This window comes from Trypanosoma grayi (genome assembly GCF_000691245.1).
Source record: "Trypanosoma grayi strain ANR4 Tgr_123_V1, whole genome shotgun sequence".
NCBI lineage: Eukaryota > Euglenozoa > Kinetoplastea > Trypanosomatida > Trypanosomatidae > Trypanosoma > Trypanosoma grayi.
The window spans coordinates 16,904-30,103 of record NW_008825742.1 but is presented as its reverse complement, the minus strand read 5'-3'; the positions used below and the strand labels follow the sequence as shown (position 1 = coordinate 30,103).

At 54.0% G+C, this 13,200-nt stretch overlaps 7 protein-coding genes across 7 annotated transcripts; all 7 read right to left on the bottom strand.

Annotated features, from left to right (window-relative positions):
• Positions 1-301, bottom strand: DQ04_01231170 (hypothetical protein; the record flags this gene model as incomplete). The annotated part of the gene is made up of 1 exon (XM_009310429.1): positions 1-301. A coding segment is annotated over one exon (301 nt), but the record flags the coding sequence as incomplete, so codon positions are not given.
• A 343-nt stretch (positions 302-644) lies between these two features.
• DQ04_01231160 (trichohyalin) lies at positions 645-1,709 on the bottom strand (the record flags this gene model as incomplete). The annotated part of the gene is made up of 1 exon (XM_009310428.1): positions 645-1,709. The coding sequence occupies one exon, from the start codon at positions 1,707-1,709 to the stop codon at positions 645-647; it is 1,065 nt and encodes a 354-aa protein (XP_009308703.1).
• Positions 1,710-2,778: 1,069 nt separating this feature from the next.
• On the bottom strand, positions 2,779-5,346 carry DQ04_01231150 (mannosyl-oligosaccharide glucosidase; the record flags this gene model as incomplete). Its single annotated transcript, XM_009310427.1, has 1 exon — positions 2,779-5,346. One exon carries the CDS (start codon positions 5,344-5,346, stop codon positions 2,779-2,781), a length of 2,568 nt encoding a protein of 855 aa, XP_009308702.1.
• A 277-nt stretch (positions 5,347-5,623) lies between these two features.
• On the bottom strand, positions 5,624-6,076 carry DQ04_01231140 (hypothetical protein; the record flags this gene model as incomplete). The annotated part of the gene is made up of 1 exon (XM_009310426.1): positions 5,624-6,076. One exon carries the CDS (start codon positions 6,074-6,076, stop codon positions 5,624-5,626), a length of 453 nt encoding a protein of 150 aa, XP_009308701.1.
• Positions 6,077-6,619: 543 nt separating this feature from the next.
• On the bottom strand, positions 6,620-8,392 carry DQ04_01231130 (hypothetical protein; the record flags this gene model as incomplete). Its single annotated transcript, XM_009310425.1, has 1 exon — positions 6,620-8,392. One exon carries the CDS (start codon positions 8,390-8,392, stop codon positions 6,620-6,622), a length of 1,773 nt encoding a protein of 590 aa, XP_009308700.1.
• A 549-nt stretch (positions 8,393-8,941) lies between these two features.
• On the bottom strand, positions 8,942-12,058 carry DQ04_01231120 (mannosyltransferase-like protein; the record flags this gene model as incomplete). The annotated part of the gene is made up of 1 exon (XM_009310424.1): positions 8,942-12,058. The coding sequence occupies one exon, from the start codon at positions 12,056-12,058 to the stop codon at positions 8,942-8,944; it is 3,117 nt and encodes a 1,038-aa protein (XP_009308699.1).
• Positions 12,059-12,354: 296 nt separating this feature from the next.
• On the bottom strand, positions 12,355-13,131 carry DQ04_01231110 (hypothetical protein; the record flags this gene model as incomplete). Its single annotated transcript, XM_009310423.1, has 1 exon — positions 12,355-13,131. The coding sequence occupies one exon, from the start codon at positions 13,129-13,131 to the stop codon at positions 12,355-12,357; it is 777 nt and encodes a 258-aa protein (XP_009308698.1).
• Positions 13,132-13,200: the final 69 nt, after the last annotated feature.

The following is a 13,200-nucleotide window of genomic DNA, read 5'->3' as shown; positions in this document are numbered from 1 at the left end:
CAGAAGGGCATTCACCGGCACCCACACATGACCCATCCAGCGGTTGTCGTGGCGGAGCCCAGCGGTTCGGGCCGTCCGCACGGCGTCGTGAGAAACATACATCACGCGGTTCCGGAAAACCACAAAAGAGAGTTGCTGTGTGGAGGTATTCAAAAAAGAACAAAACGCTTCCAGGCGGAAAAAATTTCCTCATCCCAATGCGCCCTCTCAAATACATCTGCTTCACCTCACTCAGCCCACCCCTCACACTGTACATCACACTACGTCCCATCAATAAGATTCCAACGTCATCCCACACCATACATCTCATTTTCATCGTGTTACAAAGAAAAGCTACCGGGATAGAAGAGAATCCCCCCCTGGGCACACCAAACAAAAATAAAGAAGCCATTCTCCTTTTTGCTTTCGTCACAACGTATACTACATGATTTCACCAACAACACATCATAGCGCCTGCCAATTGCAAACACCAGAGACACAAAAGAAGCCGTCTACTAAGTCAAACATCAACCACGGCAGAACATGTATCACGTTAAAAAAAACACAATACACATGTATCAATCAAATATATATATATATATATACGGAAAAATATTCCGCCCCTGTCTCACAGCATAAGAGCCAAGCTTACATAAACGTTCTACCTAACACTCCACACTAGCACCCCTAATACTGTCGCAACCCACAGAAAGGGCGTCCCGCCCACGCTTTTGGCGACGTATTTCAGCAGACCTTGACTTACGAGCCAAAGAATAAACTTGACGTTTTCTCAACTCTTCTTCCTCCAACCTTTGTCTCCGAATCAGAGCCCTTTTTGCCTCAGTCTGCACAGCATCCTCGATCCAAGCATTAAAATCATCGGTAGCCCTCTTCCTTGCCTCCAAACTCCTAATACGCATTTGTTCACGACGGGACCTAGACATTTCGCGGCGTTCCTTCGCCAGTTCCGCTAGGCGGCGCTCCTCCTCCTCACGCTTCTTCTGAGCAGCCTGGCGCTCCTCTTCCAGCAGCCGCTTCGTCTCCTCGGCCTCCTTCGCCTTCCTCTCCCTCTCCTGCTCCAGCTTCCTCCGGCCCTCCTCGGTCTCCTCCTTGACCTTCTCAACGCGTGCCTTCTTCTCCTCGGCCTCGGCACGGCGGGCCTCGGCAAGCAGCTCCTCCGTCTCGGCCTGCAGCTGCTCCTTGGTCTTCCGGCGGTCCTCCTGCTGCTGCTTCTGCAGATCCTCCCTGCGGGCCTTCGACCCCTCCCGCCGCTGCTTCGTCAGTTCCGCTAGGCGGCGCTCCTCCTCCTCACGCTTCTTCTGAGCAGCCTGGCGCTCCTCTTCCAGCAGCCGCTTCGTCTCCTCGGCCTCCTTCGCCTTCCTCTCTCTCTCCTGCTCCAGCTTCCTCCGGNGCTTCCTCCGGCCCTCCTCGGTCTCCTCCTTGACCTTCTCAACGCGTGCCTTCTTCTCCTCGGCCTCGGCACGGCGGGCCTCGGCAAGAAGCTGTTGATTTTTTGCTTGTAATTCTTCGACAGCACGCCTTTTTGCCTTGATTTGCGTAGACCGCACGTAATTCCTCTGAGACTTCCCGTCTTTCCGTTGTCGTTGTGCTTGCTGGGCTTTTTGTTGTTCCTCGTTTACATTTTTGGTGAGTGCTGCTAAGAGTTCTTGCTCCAGCTGTTTTTTTCGCCGTGCAGCTTCTCTTATTCTTCTTTGTTTGTCGCGCTCCATTTCTTTTTTTGCCGCTTCTTCCTCTTGTTTTATCCTTATTGCTGTTCTTCGTGCTCGTTCCAAATCTGCTTGACGAGCCTCGATGATGTAACGTCGTAGCACATTCTCTCGTTTGTGATCAAGGGAATTATTGACGTTATTTTGATGTGATTCAATCATTGCGAATAAGAGGAGTGTATCCGCCGATGGATGTTTGTTCTCTGTGTTCCTTGTTGTTTTTACCGTATACAACCATTAATGCAGCTAGCGCGCTGCTCAAAGTGTACAGTGAATAATGGAGCTAACGTATTGTTTACCTTTCGTCCTTCCTTTGGTATAAGCGAAACAATAGGGTGAGAATTAATATCGGCGTGGAAAGCACGACGGCTGGGCCACGCGAACCACCAAAAAAAAAATATTTTACGTGGGAAGATGTAGGGAGCATAAACAGAGAAAAATAATGATGCTATTCGCCTTCCGCTCTCATTAGTCGGTGGTGCTAATGGGTGCTGTGTTAACGAAGCTTCGTGAAGCCAATGTGCTCAGCGTTCTCACGGAAGCACTGGCGGCACACGTTGAGCTCGTACTTGCGGATGAGAGCCTTCTGGTTGGAGCAGATGACGCAGTGGCGTGCGCCCTTGCCCATGCCGATCTTTTGCCGGGAACGCCATTGGTCGAGGTGGCCCATCGCTTGCTTGTGGATGTGGCGACGCTAAGAGAGCAACTCAGGCACTGCACCAAACATGCATGCACAACGGAAGAGAATAGATAAAAAACAGGTGCACACCACTGGGGGCAGAGACACACAGGCAAGATTTGTCTGTGAAACGAGAGAAAATGCGGAGTGGAAGGCATAATGGTGAACGAAGCTTAATCACATCCCCTCTGTTCTGCCCGTCTTTCGTCACGCCACCTACAGGTGATCTTTCTTGCTGACGCATTCCCCTCCGGGAGATATTTTGTGCATCGCAGAACGCTCCCTCATTCCCGACCCCTCACCATATCTTTCTTACCTTTTATCACTCACCCCCCACGAGGTTGCGCCGGTTAACGTATCTCTCTGTTGCCCCTCAACAAAAATCGTTAGCCTTCAGTCGTATTGTTCCATGAGCAGGAGCAACAGAGCGCGGTACCCCACGAGCGACGCGGTGCTCTCGGCCGCACCCGTCACAGGGTTCAGCGCTTCCGCCATCGTGTGGGAGCCGCCGGCCGCCTCCACCACCGAGAGCCGCAGCCGCTGGAAGAGCTCCTCCGCAGGCGCCCCAAGACGGGCGACGTACTTCGACCGCAGCGTGTGCAGCAGAAGGGCATTCACCGGCACCCACACATGACCCATCCAGCGGTTGTCGTGGCGGAGCCCAGCGGTTCGGGCCGTCCGCACGGCGTCGTATGAAACAGACATCACACCGTATGGCGTCATGAGATCTGACTTGATAAGGTCAAGAACTGTGTGTGCACGCGCATTGTCGTCGAGGAGGCCAAGGATAAATGGGTAGAGGTTGGCGTACCCCACGTATGGCGAGAAGGGTCTACCTGGGCAGCCAACGCGATCGGCGTAGCGCTGATTGTCTGAATCCCAATGTGCCTCGTCTAACCATTTTATCCACAGGTGCTTAGGGATACTCTCGGCAAGACCAAGGTGCCGTTCGATATCACTAATGGTTGTGCTCAGCAGCGCCACCCAGGAAAATAGGTCCACGTGGGCCTCCTTTGTGTGGTGGCCGTCACATACAGGTCGGGGATAATCGGGCATACCGCTAGTCGTGATGCGGTAGTCGTCACGTGAACGCCACCGGTACATTGGCGGCGCGTGGGCTCCATCCCCCTCTGCCGATGCTGATGCGCCACCAGTAGAGGCAACAGCGAGAGCTTCTAGGCTTGCTGGATTACTGCTGGAGCTCTGTGTCGTGTGGAACCATGTCCGCCAGCGACGCAGAGGTGGAAGTACCATCTCGAAGAAGGCCTTCTGAGTGGTACCACCTTGGTCCTCACGGAGCAGTTCACGGATAGGAAGCAGGATTGTTGGAGCCTCTGTGAATGTAAGATGTTCGTACCGCGCAGATGGCACAGTAAATGAACGGGATTCCTGGGTGAAAACTGCTCGTCGTGGAATAAAACCATCACTCTGATTTTGTGTATCCACAAGCCAAGATGCAATGGACTCTTTTACCCACTCCTTGTTCCATCGAAGCATGAACAGAAGTTGCATCCCTGTTAGTGTCAGATCACCGTGGGTCACGTCTACACGTGAGGGAACAGCCCCGAACGCTGAAACGTCGTACGTCGCTTCCTGCAGTTGGTCATCAGACTGCACTGCTGCTGCTTTTCCTTGATTATCCCACAATGCATCAATGTTCGGGTTCGCGTACAGGTAGCGCCCACGCCAGAACCCCCACGAGCCTAGTGCACCGCTGAGTACACGACGTGCCCTGTTGATGTACAACTTGCGATGAGCACGGAAGCCATTTGCTCCTGACGAAACCATCTGACGCATGCGCTGCAGAACCCCTTTCTCCCGCTGACGAAAGGCGTTTGTGAGTTGGCACGTCGTCAGTGCGTCATAGGTCGGCACAAAGGAGTGGTGTGCTGTTGCGTCCTGGCCGTCCACGATAAGATGTGAAGCATGACGCATCGAAAGCTCAATCCGAAAGTCTGATTCGTAACGCTTACGGAACACCATCACGTTATGTGCAGCCGTGCCGCTCGGGGGGCCTTTCCAGTGCTCTCCACCAACATGCTCGCTGGCGTACAGGTGCGCGCTTGAAGGCACGCTGCGGAGGTCAACGTCGCGTAGGAACTCACCGGCAGCAGCGTGCCAGCCGTGCGCCTTCCAGAGTGGCGGTGTGAAGAACGGGTTGTGGTCGTCGCGCAGGAGTAATGTGAATCCCTCGCGTCGTCCTTCAGCGTCTTCATACTCACTCCTAATCTGAGGGTTCCATGAGCTGTCTCCTGCGTCCGCTGCTGCTTCGGGCTCGATGCCGTCGCCGCCCTCGTTCACCACATACACGACGAATACCATCGGTTTTGCTCCATCCATTTGGCTGTGCACGCGCAGGTGCCACGTGTCCCCTGATGGGCTCTTCAAGAACTCAATGTTTACTTTGCAGATGCCGTCCCGCACATACTGGCGGCCATAATGAACTCCGTCGTGCACCGTCCACCACGCCTCGAAGTCGCTCGACTTCTCGTCGGAAATAACTTCCTCGTTCGTGTCATCTCGGCGCCCCTCTAGCGACAGCACATCTGCCATCTTGTGCCGCACAGGGCGCATCCCAGCCTCGTCGTACCACCCAATGCCAATGTACACTGGCTTCGGTGTACGCGTTTTCATTGCAAAGAGCAAGCCTGGTTCGTATGTTCCCCACATCATCGTCTTGTTGTATTCAAGTGATGGAAAGCGCGGTGGTGACGCCTCGTAGCGGTGGTATCCGTCCTCCATCGCACGCACTGTGGCATCACCCCAGAGCTTCTCAACAGCCCGACACTGCAGCCGCTGCACCACGAAGAATGGGGTAAAGCTATAGATCATCCACAGCGGGACCCCGAGGACGACAAGAAAGAAGAGTACACGGAGAAGGATTTCCTTGAATGTCAGGCGCGGGATTTGCTCCTTACGTGCGCGTGAACGCCTCTTGCTGTCTGCGGCAATGGGGGCCATCGCATCCCTGTCGTCGCCCCTGCGCCCCAGAAGAGAACGCCTGTCACGCATGTAGGACAGCAGCCCCTGCGTAGATGCCTTATATGAACTCTCTGCGGGAAGGAAGAAGGATTCACGCAACGCGAAAACGAAAAAAACGAGCGAAAGAGAGAGAGAGAGAGAGAAAGAAAGAAAGAGAGCAAGTGTGTATGTGTGTGTATATGTAGGTGTGTCTGGGTGTATGCCTGGATATAATGGTCAACATGACTATCATATTTTTTTTATGTATCATCTCGCATTACCCCCAATAAGGGCATACAACGATGCATTCACGTGGCGCGATATTCAGCGCGAAGCATCTGGCGTGAGCGCGCCAACGCCTCGTCTCGTCGAGGCGAGCAGCAAGGGAAGCAGTGAAGCGATACGGCGGCGGCAGTGGCGTTCCCAGCGCGGTGGTCACGGAGAGATACATTAAAACGGTAAAAAAAACGACGTCAATGGGAGAACTGTCATTCTTGTCAGAAGTAGGCCCCACACCAATTAGGACGCCACGCCAACTCGACTCGGCAGTGAGCCCCGGCGTCCGTGTTCCCCGCCGCAGCGACAGGGACAAAAAGGGGGGGAAGACAAGTGAATCAGTCGCTCCACCTGCAAGTGGACGGCGTTGGGCAGTGCCACGGTTGACCCTCTGCGTCTGCGTCTGTGTGTGTGTGTGTATTTGGCAACGACATCGTGCGTTCGCGCAGCACATGCGCTACCGCTTGGACGAAGAGTGGGTTTCTGATTTGCCCCGTGATCATCGTTGGCGGAGAGGCGAAGCAACCCCGCGAGATGCGCAGGCTTCGCCTTGTTTAGCTCCTGCGGCTGAGCAAGAAGATGCCGCGCCGCTCTCTGCTACGACTGCTCCCCAGATGCAGTGCGACGGCGTGGTAATTGTACGAACCCGCCATTAGGCGTAGCAGGCGGTGAAGTAGCGTTATTAGAGGGCACTGCCAGGCGGTTTCCTAGTTGCTTGTATCAGCACAACGCGTTCCGCATCGCCCACGCGATCTTGTCAGCAATCAAAAGTCAACGAAAAGATAGGTGTAGCCAAATCAACCAGAGACAATAATGTGGAAAGTGAAATGGGTCACCGAAGAGACACCAATCCCAATTAAGTGAGAGACACATACGTAAAGGGGGAAAGGAGTGCATCTACAATCGCCATGGCTCGGAAATGCCGTCAACCATCTTTCCCACTGTAATATATATATATATATATATATTACACTCTCTCACCTCGCCCCCGTGGCCATCAGTAGACAGACGGACTGAAGACTCTGCGGCGCGGTGGTGGTGCCGTCTGACTTCGAGGAGAATCAGCCTTCAGGTATCCCGCCCTGTTGGCTCGCGGGCTGCCGCGCCGGTGGCTTGGTGGCGGCGGTGAGTGCGCCACCGACCCTTCATATGTCGATTCGTCCAAACTCTCACTCCATGTGTCAAGGGTATTTGGTGGGTGGGGCACAAACCGTTTTTTCTTCACCCACTCAGGTGAAGAAGCAGCACCCTTACTGGCGCCAATGCCATCAATAACAAAAGCAGCAGCATCAGCGGCAGATACATAAGGGTTGTCGCCCTGTTCCCTTCGCCAATCGCTGCCTCCAATTCGCCGCATCGCCTGATTGCCCCCATGTGGTGGCGCCACAATCCTCTCTGGTTTGGATTCACGCCGGACGGTTTCGCCGTACAAAGACGGCAGATTTCCCGACGTAGGTGGTGGCGTGTCCACCGCAGGCTGGAAGCGGCGACCACTGCCAGCAGAAGGAATATACATCTCCGTCTCCTTGTCAGAGCACCCTCGTGGAAAGAGGGTACCCGCGATGTTTGTCCCCAGGGGAACTTGCGGCTGCAACTGGGAGGTCTGAGGAGCCCCAGTGACGACATCAACCAGCTCCCTCTCTACCAGTTTCAGGCGCGCCTCATACTTTTGCACGGTTTGTCGATGAGCTTCAATCTCCGTTGACAGCCGCCGCGCCAACGTCTCACGGCTTGTTGCGCAGCTCCGCATCAATTCTTGCAAGTCACGCTGAAACCCCGCCAACAGCTGTTCTACACTACTCATTCCATTCGTTTGTGCAGTGGCGCGCGTGGATGCCGCACCACCAAGAAGGCGACGCACATCCTCCAGCGCGCGGTGGCAAGCACGCAGCACGTCGCACGCCTCCAATAGGCCACCCTGGCGCTGGCCCATACCTGCTGCTGCTGCTGCTGCTGCTTCTACCGCATCCACATCGCACGAGGAAGAAGACATTAACTCTATATAATTATTCGCATCGCCATAACAGCTTTGTGTCGTCTGAATGCCACTTCTCTGTGACTGCAGCGAGTAAAGCGGAGGACGATCAGAAGTATTGCACATGATTGCATGTGTCTTCTTCGCGGCGTTGTTGTTGTTGTTGTTGTGTAAATTCCTCCACGTCTGCAGTCGCTCTCTAGACGCGACGTGTGAAGGATCAAAATGACAGTTGTACACTAACCGTGCTGCCCTTTCAACCGCCTGTTGTATGTCTACGATAAAGTTTGTGGTCTGATCGATCGCCACGAGGCGCTCCGCCTGCTCTAGCTTCCATTGCGCCTCATCGCTCTGCATGCAGTCGGCCACCCTGATTATCAACGCGCTCAGGGTACCTGGGTGAATGCCGTCGTCCATCTGCCACTCCTCATTTTCCCCAGGGGTGTATCCTTTACACTTCTTCAGTAGTTTTACAAGCGCATCGCGCAGAAACCGACGCTCCTCCTCCTGTGTTCGCAAGAGAAAATGAATCTCTGCGCACTCCGACAGTTGCCGGTCCCGCACGAGGCAGACAAGACGGCTGGCCAATTGCTCGCAGCGTCGCTCGAGGCGTGCAACGTGCGCCGCATCAGCACCAGGGTCGCCTCGTCGAGTATTTTTCGGCTTATATAAGATAATCTGTGCTAGCCGCTCTACCTCCAGATGCGCCTGCTGCACTTGACGGCGCAAAGCATCATTTTCGAGCTGCAGCACGTGTGTGTACGCCTTTTCAGTCGTGGCATTTGATGCCGACATGCCACCCTGTTGTGTGGACCCTCTTTCCTCCTGTTGTGAGGACAAATGCAGCCCCTGCTGTGCCCGGGCACACGCCTCACACGCCACCCGGTACCCCACCTCCTTGGCTGCAGAGCACTGCCGTTGCGCCAGAAGCAACACGGTTTTTTTTTACAAAAAAAAAACAAGAATAATAACAACAAACAGAAAAGAAAGACGCAGTAAGTAAGTGGAGTGGAAAATTCACTATCGACCAGTACTCTCTCTATCTTCCATGTACCTGAGTGCCATCATTATTGTTGGCGTTGATGCTTTCAGGTCAACAGAATATATATATATCATAGTCACGTTAATACTACATGGGTAGAACAGCAACGTGGAACTCCCTTACCGGACGTTGTGGTAGGCCGATATTTTTTTTTCTTGTTCGTATCGTGTTGTTTACTTCTCGGTGAGGAAATACAAAAAAAAAATTAAAAATAAACGATTTGTCAGGAATAGCAGTGTGATTTTCTCTCTCACCACCTCTACCGCCTACATACACACACACACGACAACCCCTTTTTTTCATCATAGCACCATCTTACCCCATGGCCAACGCACATTCCACCGTCGGCCCACTTTGAGCGCAATGTCGCGGAGGCGTTCGCTGATCATGTCAGCGACGGCCTCCTCTGAGTATGTGCTCACAATGTCCTGGCGTGCACGTCGCCCGACCGCCCGTGCGTGCTCCGGGTGTGTGGCGACGTACACCATCAGCTTTGCAGTCCCGTCAATGCTCGGGAGAGCCCACTTACGTCCCTTCATGTGACCGTATGTAACGTCCTCAACAACGTCCTCGAGACCGTCCACTGGAATAAGGAAAGAGTTCTCACGTGTTGCAAAGGCGGTGGAACCGCCCCAGTTGGTGGTGAGCACCGGCAGACCCATCGACATCGCCTCCATCGCCGGCATACCCCACCCCTCCCCACGCGTCGGCAGTACAAAAGCGTCAGCGCTGCGGTACAATCGGTATACGTCCTCATTTCGCAGGGTGGGGTTGTAGATGATGACAAGATGCGGAAACTGCCTCATTGACGTAAAATTAGGCAACCGGGCAACATCTGTGGCCCATTGAGTGAGTTTCTGTTCAATATTGTTTATTCTCTGGCCATCTGAATGGTTCGTGACAAAACTGAGCTTAATGTAGAGGCTCACATTTTCATGCAAAGGGGTACCGGGGCCAAAGGCTTTCCAGTAAGACGATAGTAGCACATCCCAGCCTTTTCGCATCTCCCACTTGAAGATGCTAAGGAAGCGATACCGGCGCTTCATGTTAGTCGTTCTAACCTCATGTGGCCTATTTGTCCAGTATTTTGTCCATTTGCTGTCAATCTTCAGCAATGCCAGCTCTGGGAGATCATCGAAGGGTGCATAAAGATCGGGGTTGATCAGATACGGATCAAGGGACTCTGGCACCACATATATCAGTTCTTCACGCACACCCGAACGTTTATAAATCTCCTTGAAAAAGTTACATGTCACCCAAAGCTCATCGACATACAAGTTAATGTTTTTAGCCTCGTAGGCACGCAACCTTGAGGTTTCAGTGAGGATGCGAGCCACCCCATAGTCTGATGTGTATTCCTTATTACCCAAGGAGTCAACATACCTTGGGGAGTTGTGCAGGAAGGTAATGCGCACGACCGGACTCTTGTCTGTTAGTGTGTGCGTTGCGGTCTCAATGCTTGTGCCGACAGGAGGCTCTCGCATCTCTTTAAGCTCTTCTTGTGGCTGCTGCTGCTGCTGCTGCTGGCGCCACGCCCCAAGATATCCCCAGCGGTTGACCCCCATCTGTGTGCGATAGAGCGCATCCATTGCACCCTGTGGTGAACCTGGGCACCAGAGCGAGCGGAATCCCCAGAAGGAAACCATCACACGCCGTTGTAGTGGCACAATATAATGCATTCCTTCAATCATCATCCCAGAGCAGCGTACAACTCCATAGTTGGACAAGACGCGCAATTCAATAAGCGGAGCCTTGCGGTACTCTGTCTCAGATGTAGAATTGTTCAGTGGTTGTGATTGCTGTACACTCAAACGATTTCGGAACAGTCTTCCTGCAAAGGCCCCCCACTCTCGCGCAAAATCCCCTGTCATCACGAAAGAAGGCGCATAGTAACTAAGGACCTGCTGATCTACGGTTTGAGGAATGACACGAATTGGCGGTTGTATCCCCCAGTGTCTGGCCACAAGTTGCATTGGGGTTGTCCACGCAACGGCCATCGCTGTGCTGCTCCACAGCTGCCATTCAGGGAAAGCCAACTGCAGTCTAAAGGAGAGCTCCCATCCGGCAAAATCATCCGCCTGAAGGACGTCCGGCCAGAGTGTGGGAAAATTGTTTTCTAACCGCCACCATTTCACTATGAAATGGTCGTTTTCCGGATCATCAGGAGGTGGTGTCTCCCGCACCAGTGACCATCCCCTTGTCCCAGGCATGGCCGACGAGTACTGCCGCACTGACGGCGCGAATCCACCCACCGCATCGAAAGCCCCTCGATGCCACAAGCTGCAGAAGGGCGACACTGCGTCGATAGGCTCCTCCAAGAGCCGCACTCGCTCATCTAGTGCGCTGTAACCATTGAGTCGACGTGTGAAAAACTGGCCTCTGACACTGCTATTCCAGTTGGTGCCGTAGCCCACGAAGGCGCCCTTGTCCAAAGCTACATATCCGGAGAGATGTGTGCTGTTGCGCTCGTGCTCATCAAGGTGGAGAAAGAGTGGAGTCACCGGCACCCCCGCAGAGAAAGAATTCCATGCCTCTGTATCAGCACCGGCTGCTGCTGCTGCTGCTGCTTCCTCACCGTGCGTGCCATCTGCACCTTTCGAAGCAGAACGGCGCGCAAGAATGGTGCACTGCACAGCCGCCACACGTCCTTTGTTGTGACGCCTGACCGACAAGAGTCGCTGCATGAAACCGTGATGCCCAAACCGTTCTTTGTATCGCAAATTCTCCGCCAACACGACGGGTAGCAAGAAGTCTGCAATAATCAAAAAGTACTCTGTGTGGTACGGAAGAGCTGAGAGGCCGACCTTCACATACCTATCGAGTGCGTCGTAGCCGCCAAGAGAAGCGTGAGGTTCTGTGGACACAGCAACGAGAGCGACCTCACGCACACAACTCTGCTCCGTAGAGACGGTATCAGTGAAACGCCACGCGTGCCATGACCCCTCAGCTGCAATATCGAGAATCCCGCCTCCTTCCGACAACTGTCTCTCGGGAAATTCTTTTACCAATGCCGGCATAGCCCTCCCAATTCTGTTTGTCGCATCCGTGTCCAGTCTTTCCATCTGCACCACAACGACGCTCACCTGATACGGACCAGACTGGGCTTCAACCCCTGCACACACCACATCAGAGAGCGCTGCTGAAGGATTGAGCCACTCCCGGAGTGTTTTCTCCGCATCCATAACCGTGGGCAAAAGCAGCGTGATTTTCGTGGGAGCGTTATCATCATCGTCCCCAATTTCTCTCGGCATGTTTTTGTCTATCGCCCCATGTGGGATGCAGAGCACGAAAGCGCACAACGAGAGCAGGAGCAGCAGCACGGCAAGCATGAAGGTCTTTCGGTTCGTTCGCATCGGTTTGGGAAAAGTGACGAGGAGGTCACCCTCCTCTGGCGGCGCCGGGTAAAACCTTCTCCGCATATGTCTCTTACGCATGGGAAACGGGAAAGGAAACAGCATCACGCACATCACAATTCCGTCCTTAGCGCAATCGAGAGCAAGATCTTTCACACCCGCAGAGACACGCACACACACACACACACCTAAACACAGCGCTCCACACCCTCACTAGCACCGCTCGCTGCGGATACCTTCACGGTTCGCGGGGAGCCACTGCAACCGCAAGCAGCTGCAACGGAGAAACAGCTGAAAAAAAAAAGCATACAGAGATCAAAACGGATAATTCAAGCAAAAATGAAAGAAGCAAGAAAGTTTCCTCAAGGAAACTTTACGCTGCGGAGCTTCGAGCGCCACTCCTTTTCCACGTCCCTCGTGATGTCGATCCACGACTCGCCCTTTGTGCCCTCCTGGCATCGTGTAAAACCGAGACGGGTGTAGAAGTCTTGCGTATTCTCTTCTGCCGCCGCTCTCGCCGCGGCAGGGCCCGTTGCCGTTGCGAAAACACCACTACAGCTCAGCGGCGCGTATCTGCTGCGTTGCTTCCCTGACGACGGCAGCGCAAGGGGCGAGCGCGCGTCGCCTACAAGTGCAGCGCGCAGCAGCACTCCCGCGTAGAGTGTTTTCTCGTCGGCGCTCCATATCTCCTGCATGATCACCATGCGTCCGTCGCGCGGCGGGGCGTCCCCACCGCTTGTAGCTGGTGAGCGCGCAGCACCACCACCAGCAGCAGTAGCGTCAGTGCCCTCGAACTGCAGCAGCTGCACCGTCACGAGGTACCGCCGGCACGGCGGCATCTCCCGCACGTATTGTACATTGGCGGAGGCTACCACGAAGCTTGCATTCGCTTCCCGAAGCGTCGTCGCCAGCCCAGCGTATCCGGCGTGGTGCCAGCGGGCAAGTTCAAAAATCTCAAGATATCTGGCGTTGTTAATGTGACCAAACATATCAGCCATCCGAAGCCCGGCGTAAACAAATGCACGATGCTTCTTGAAGGGTTCAATGACCGCCTTTGGATTGGCACGCAGCACCTGGTGCCGCTGGTAGACACCGTACATGGTGTACGCAATGTTACGGAGCGACATCAGGACCACCATGGCTCCTGAACAAAACCAAAACTAGTGTGAGGGTGTGAGAAAGAATGGGAATAAATAATATATATATAT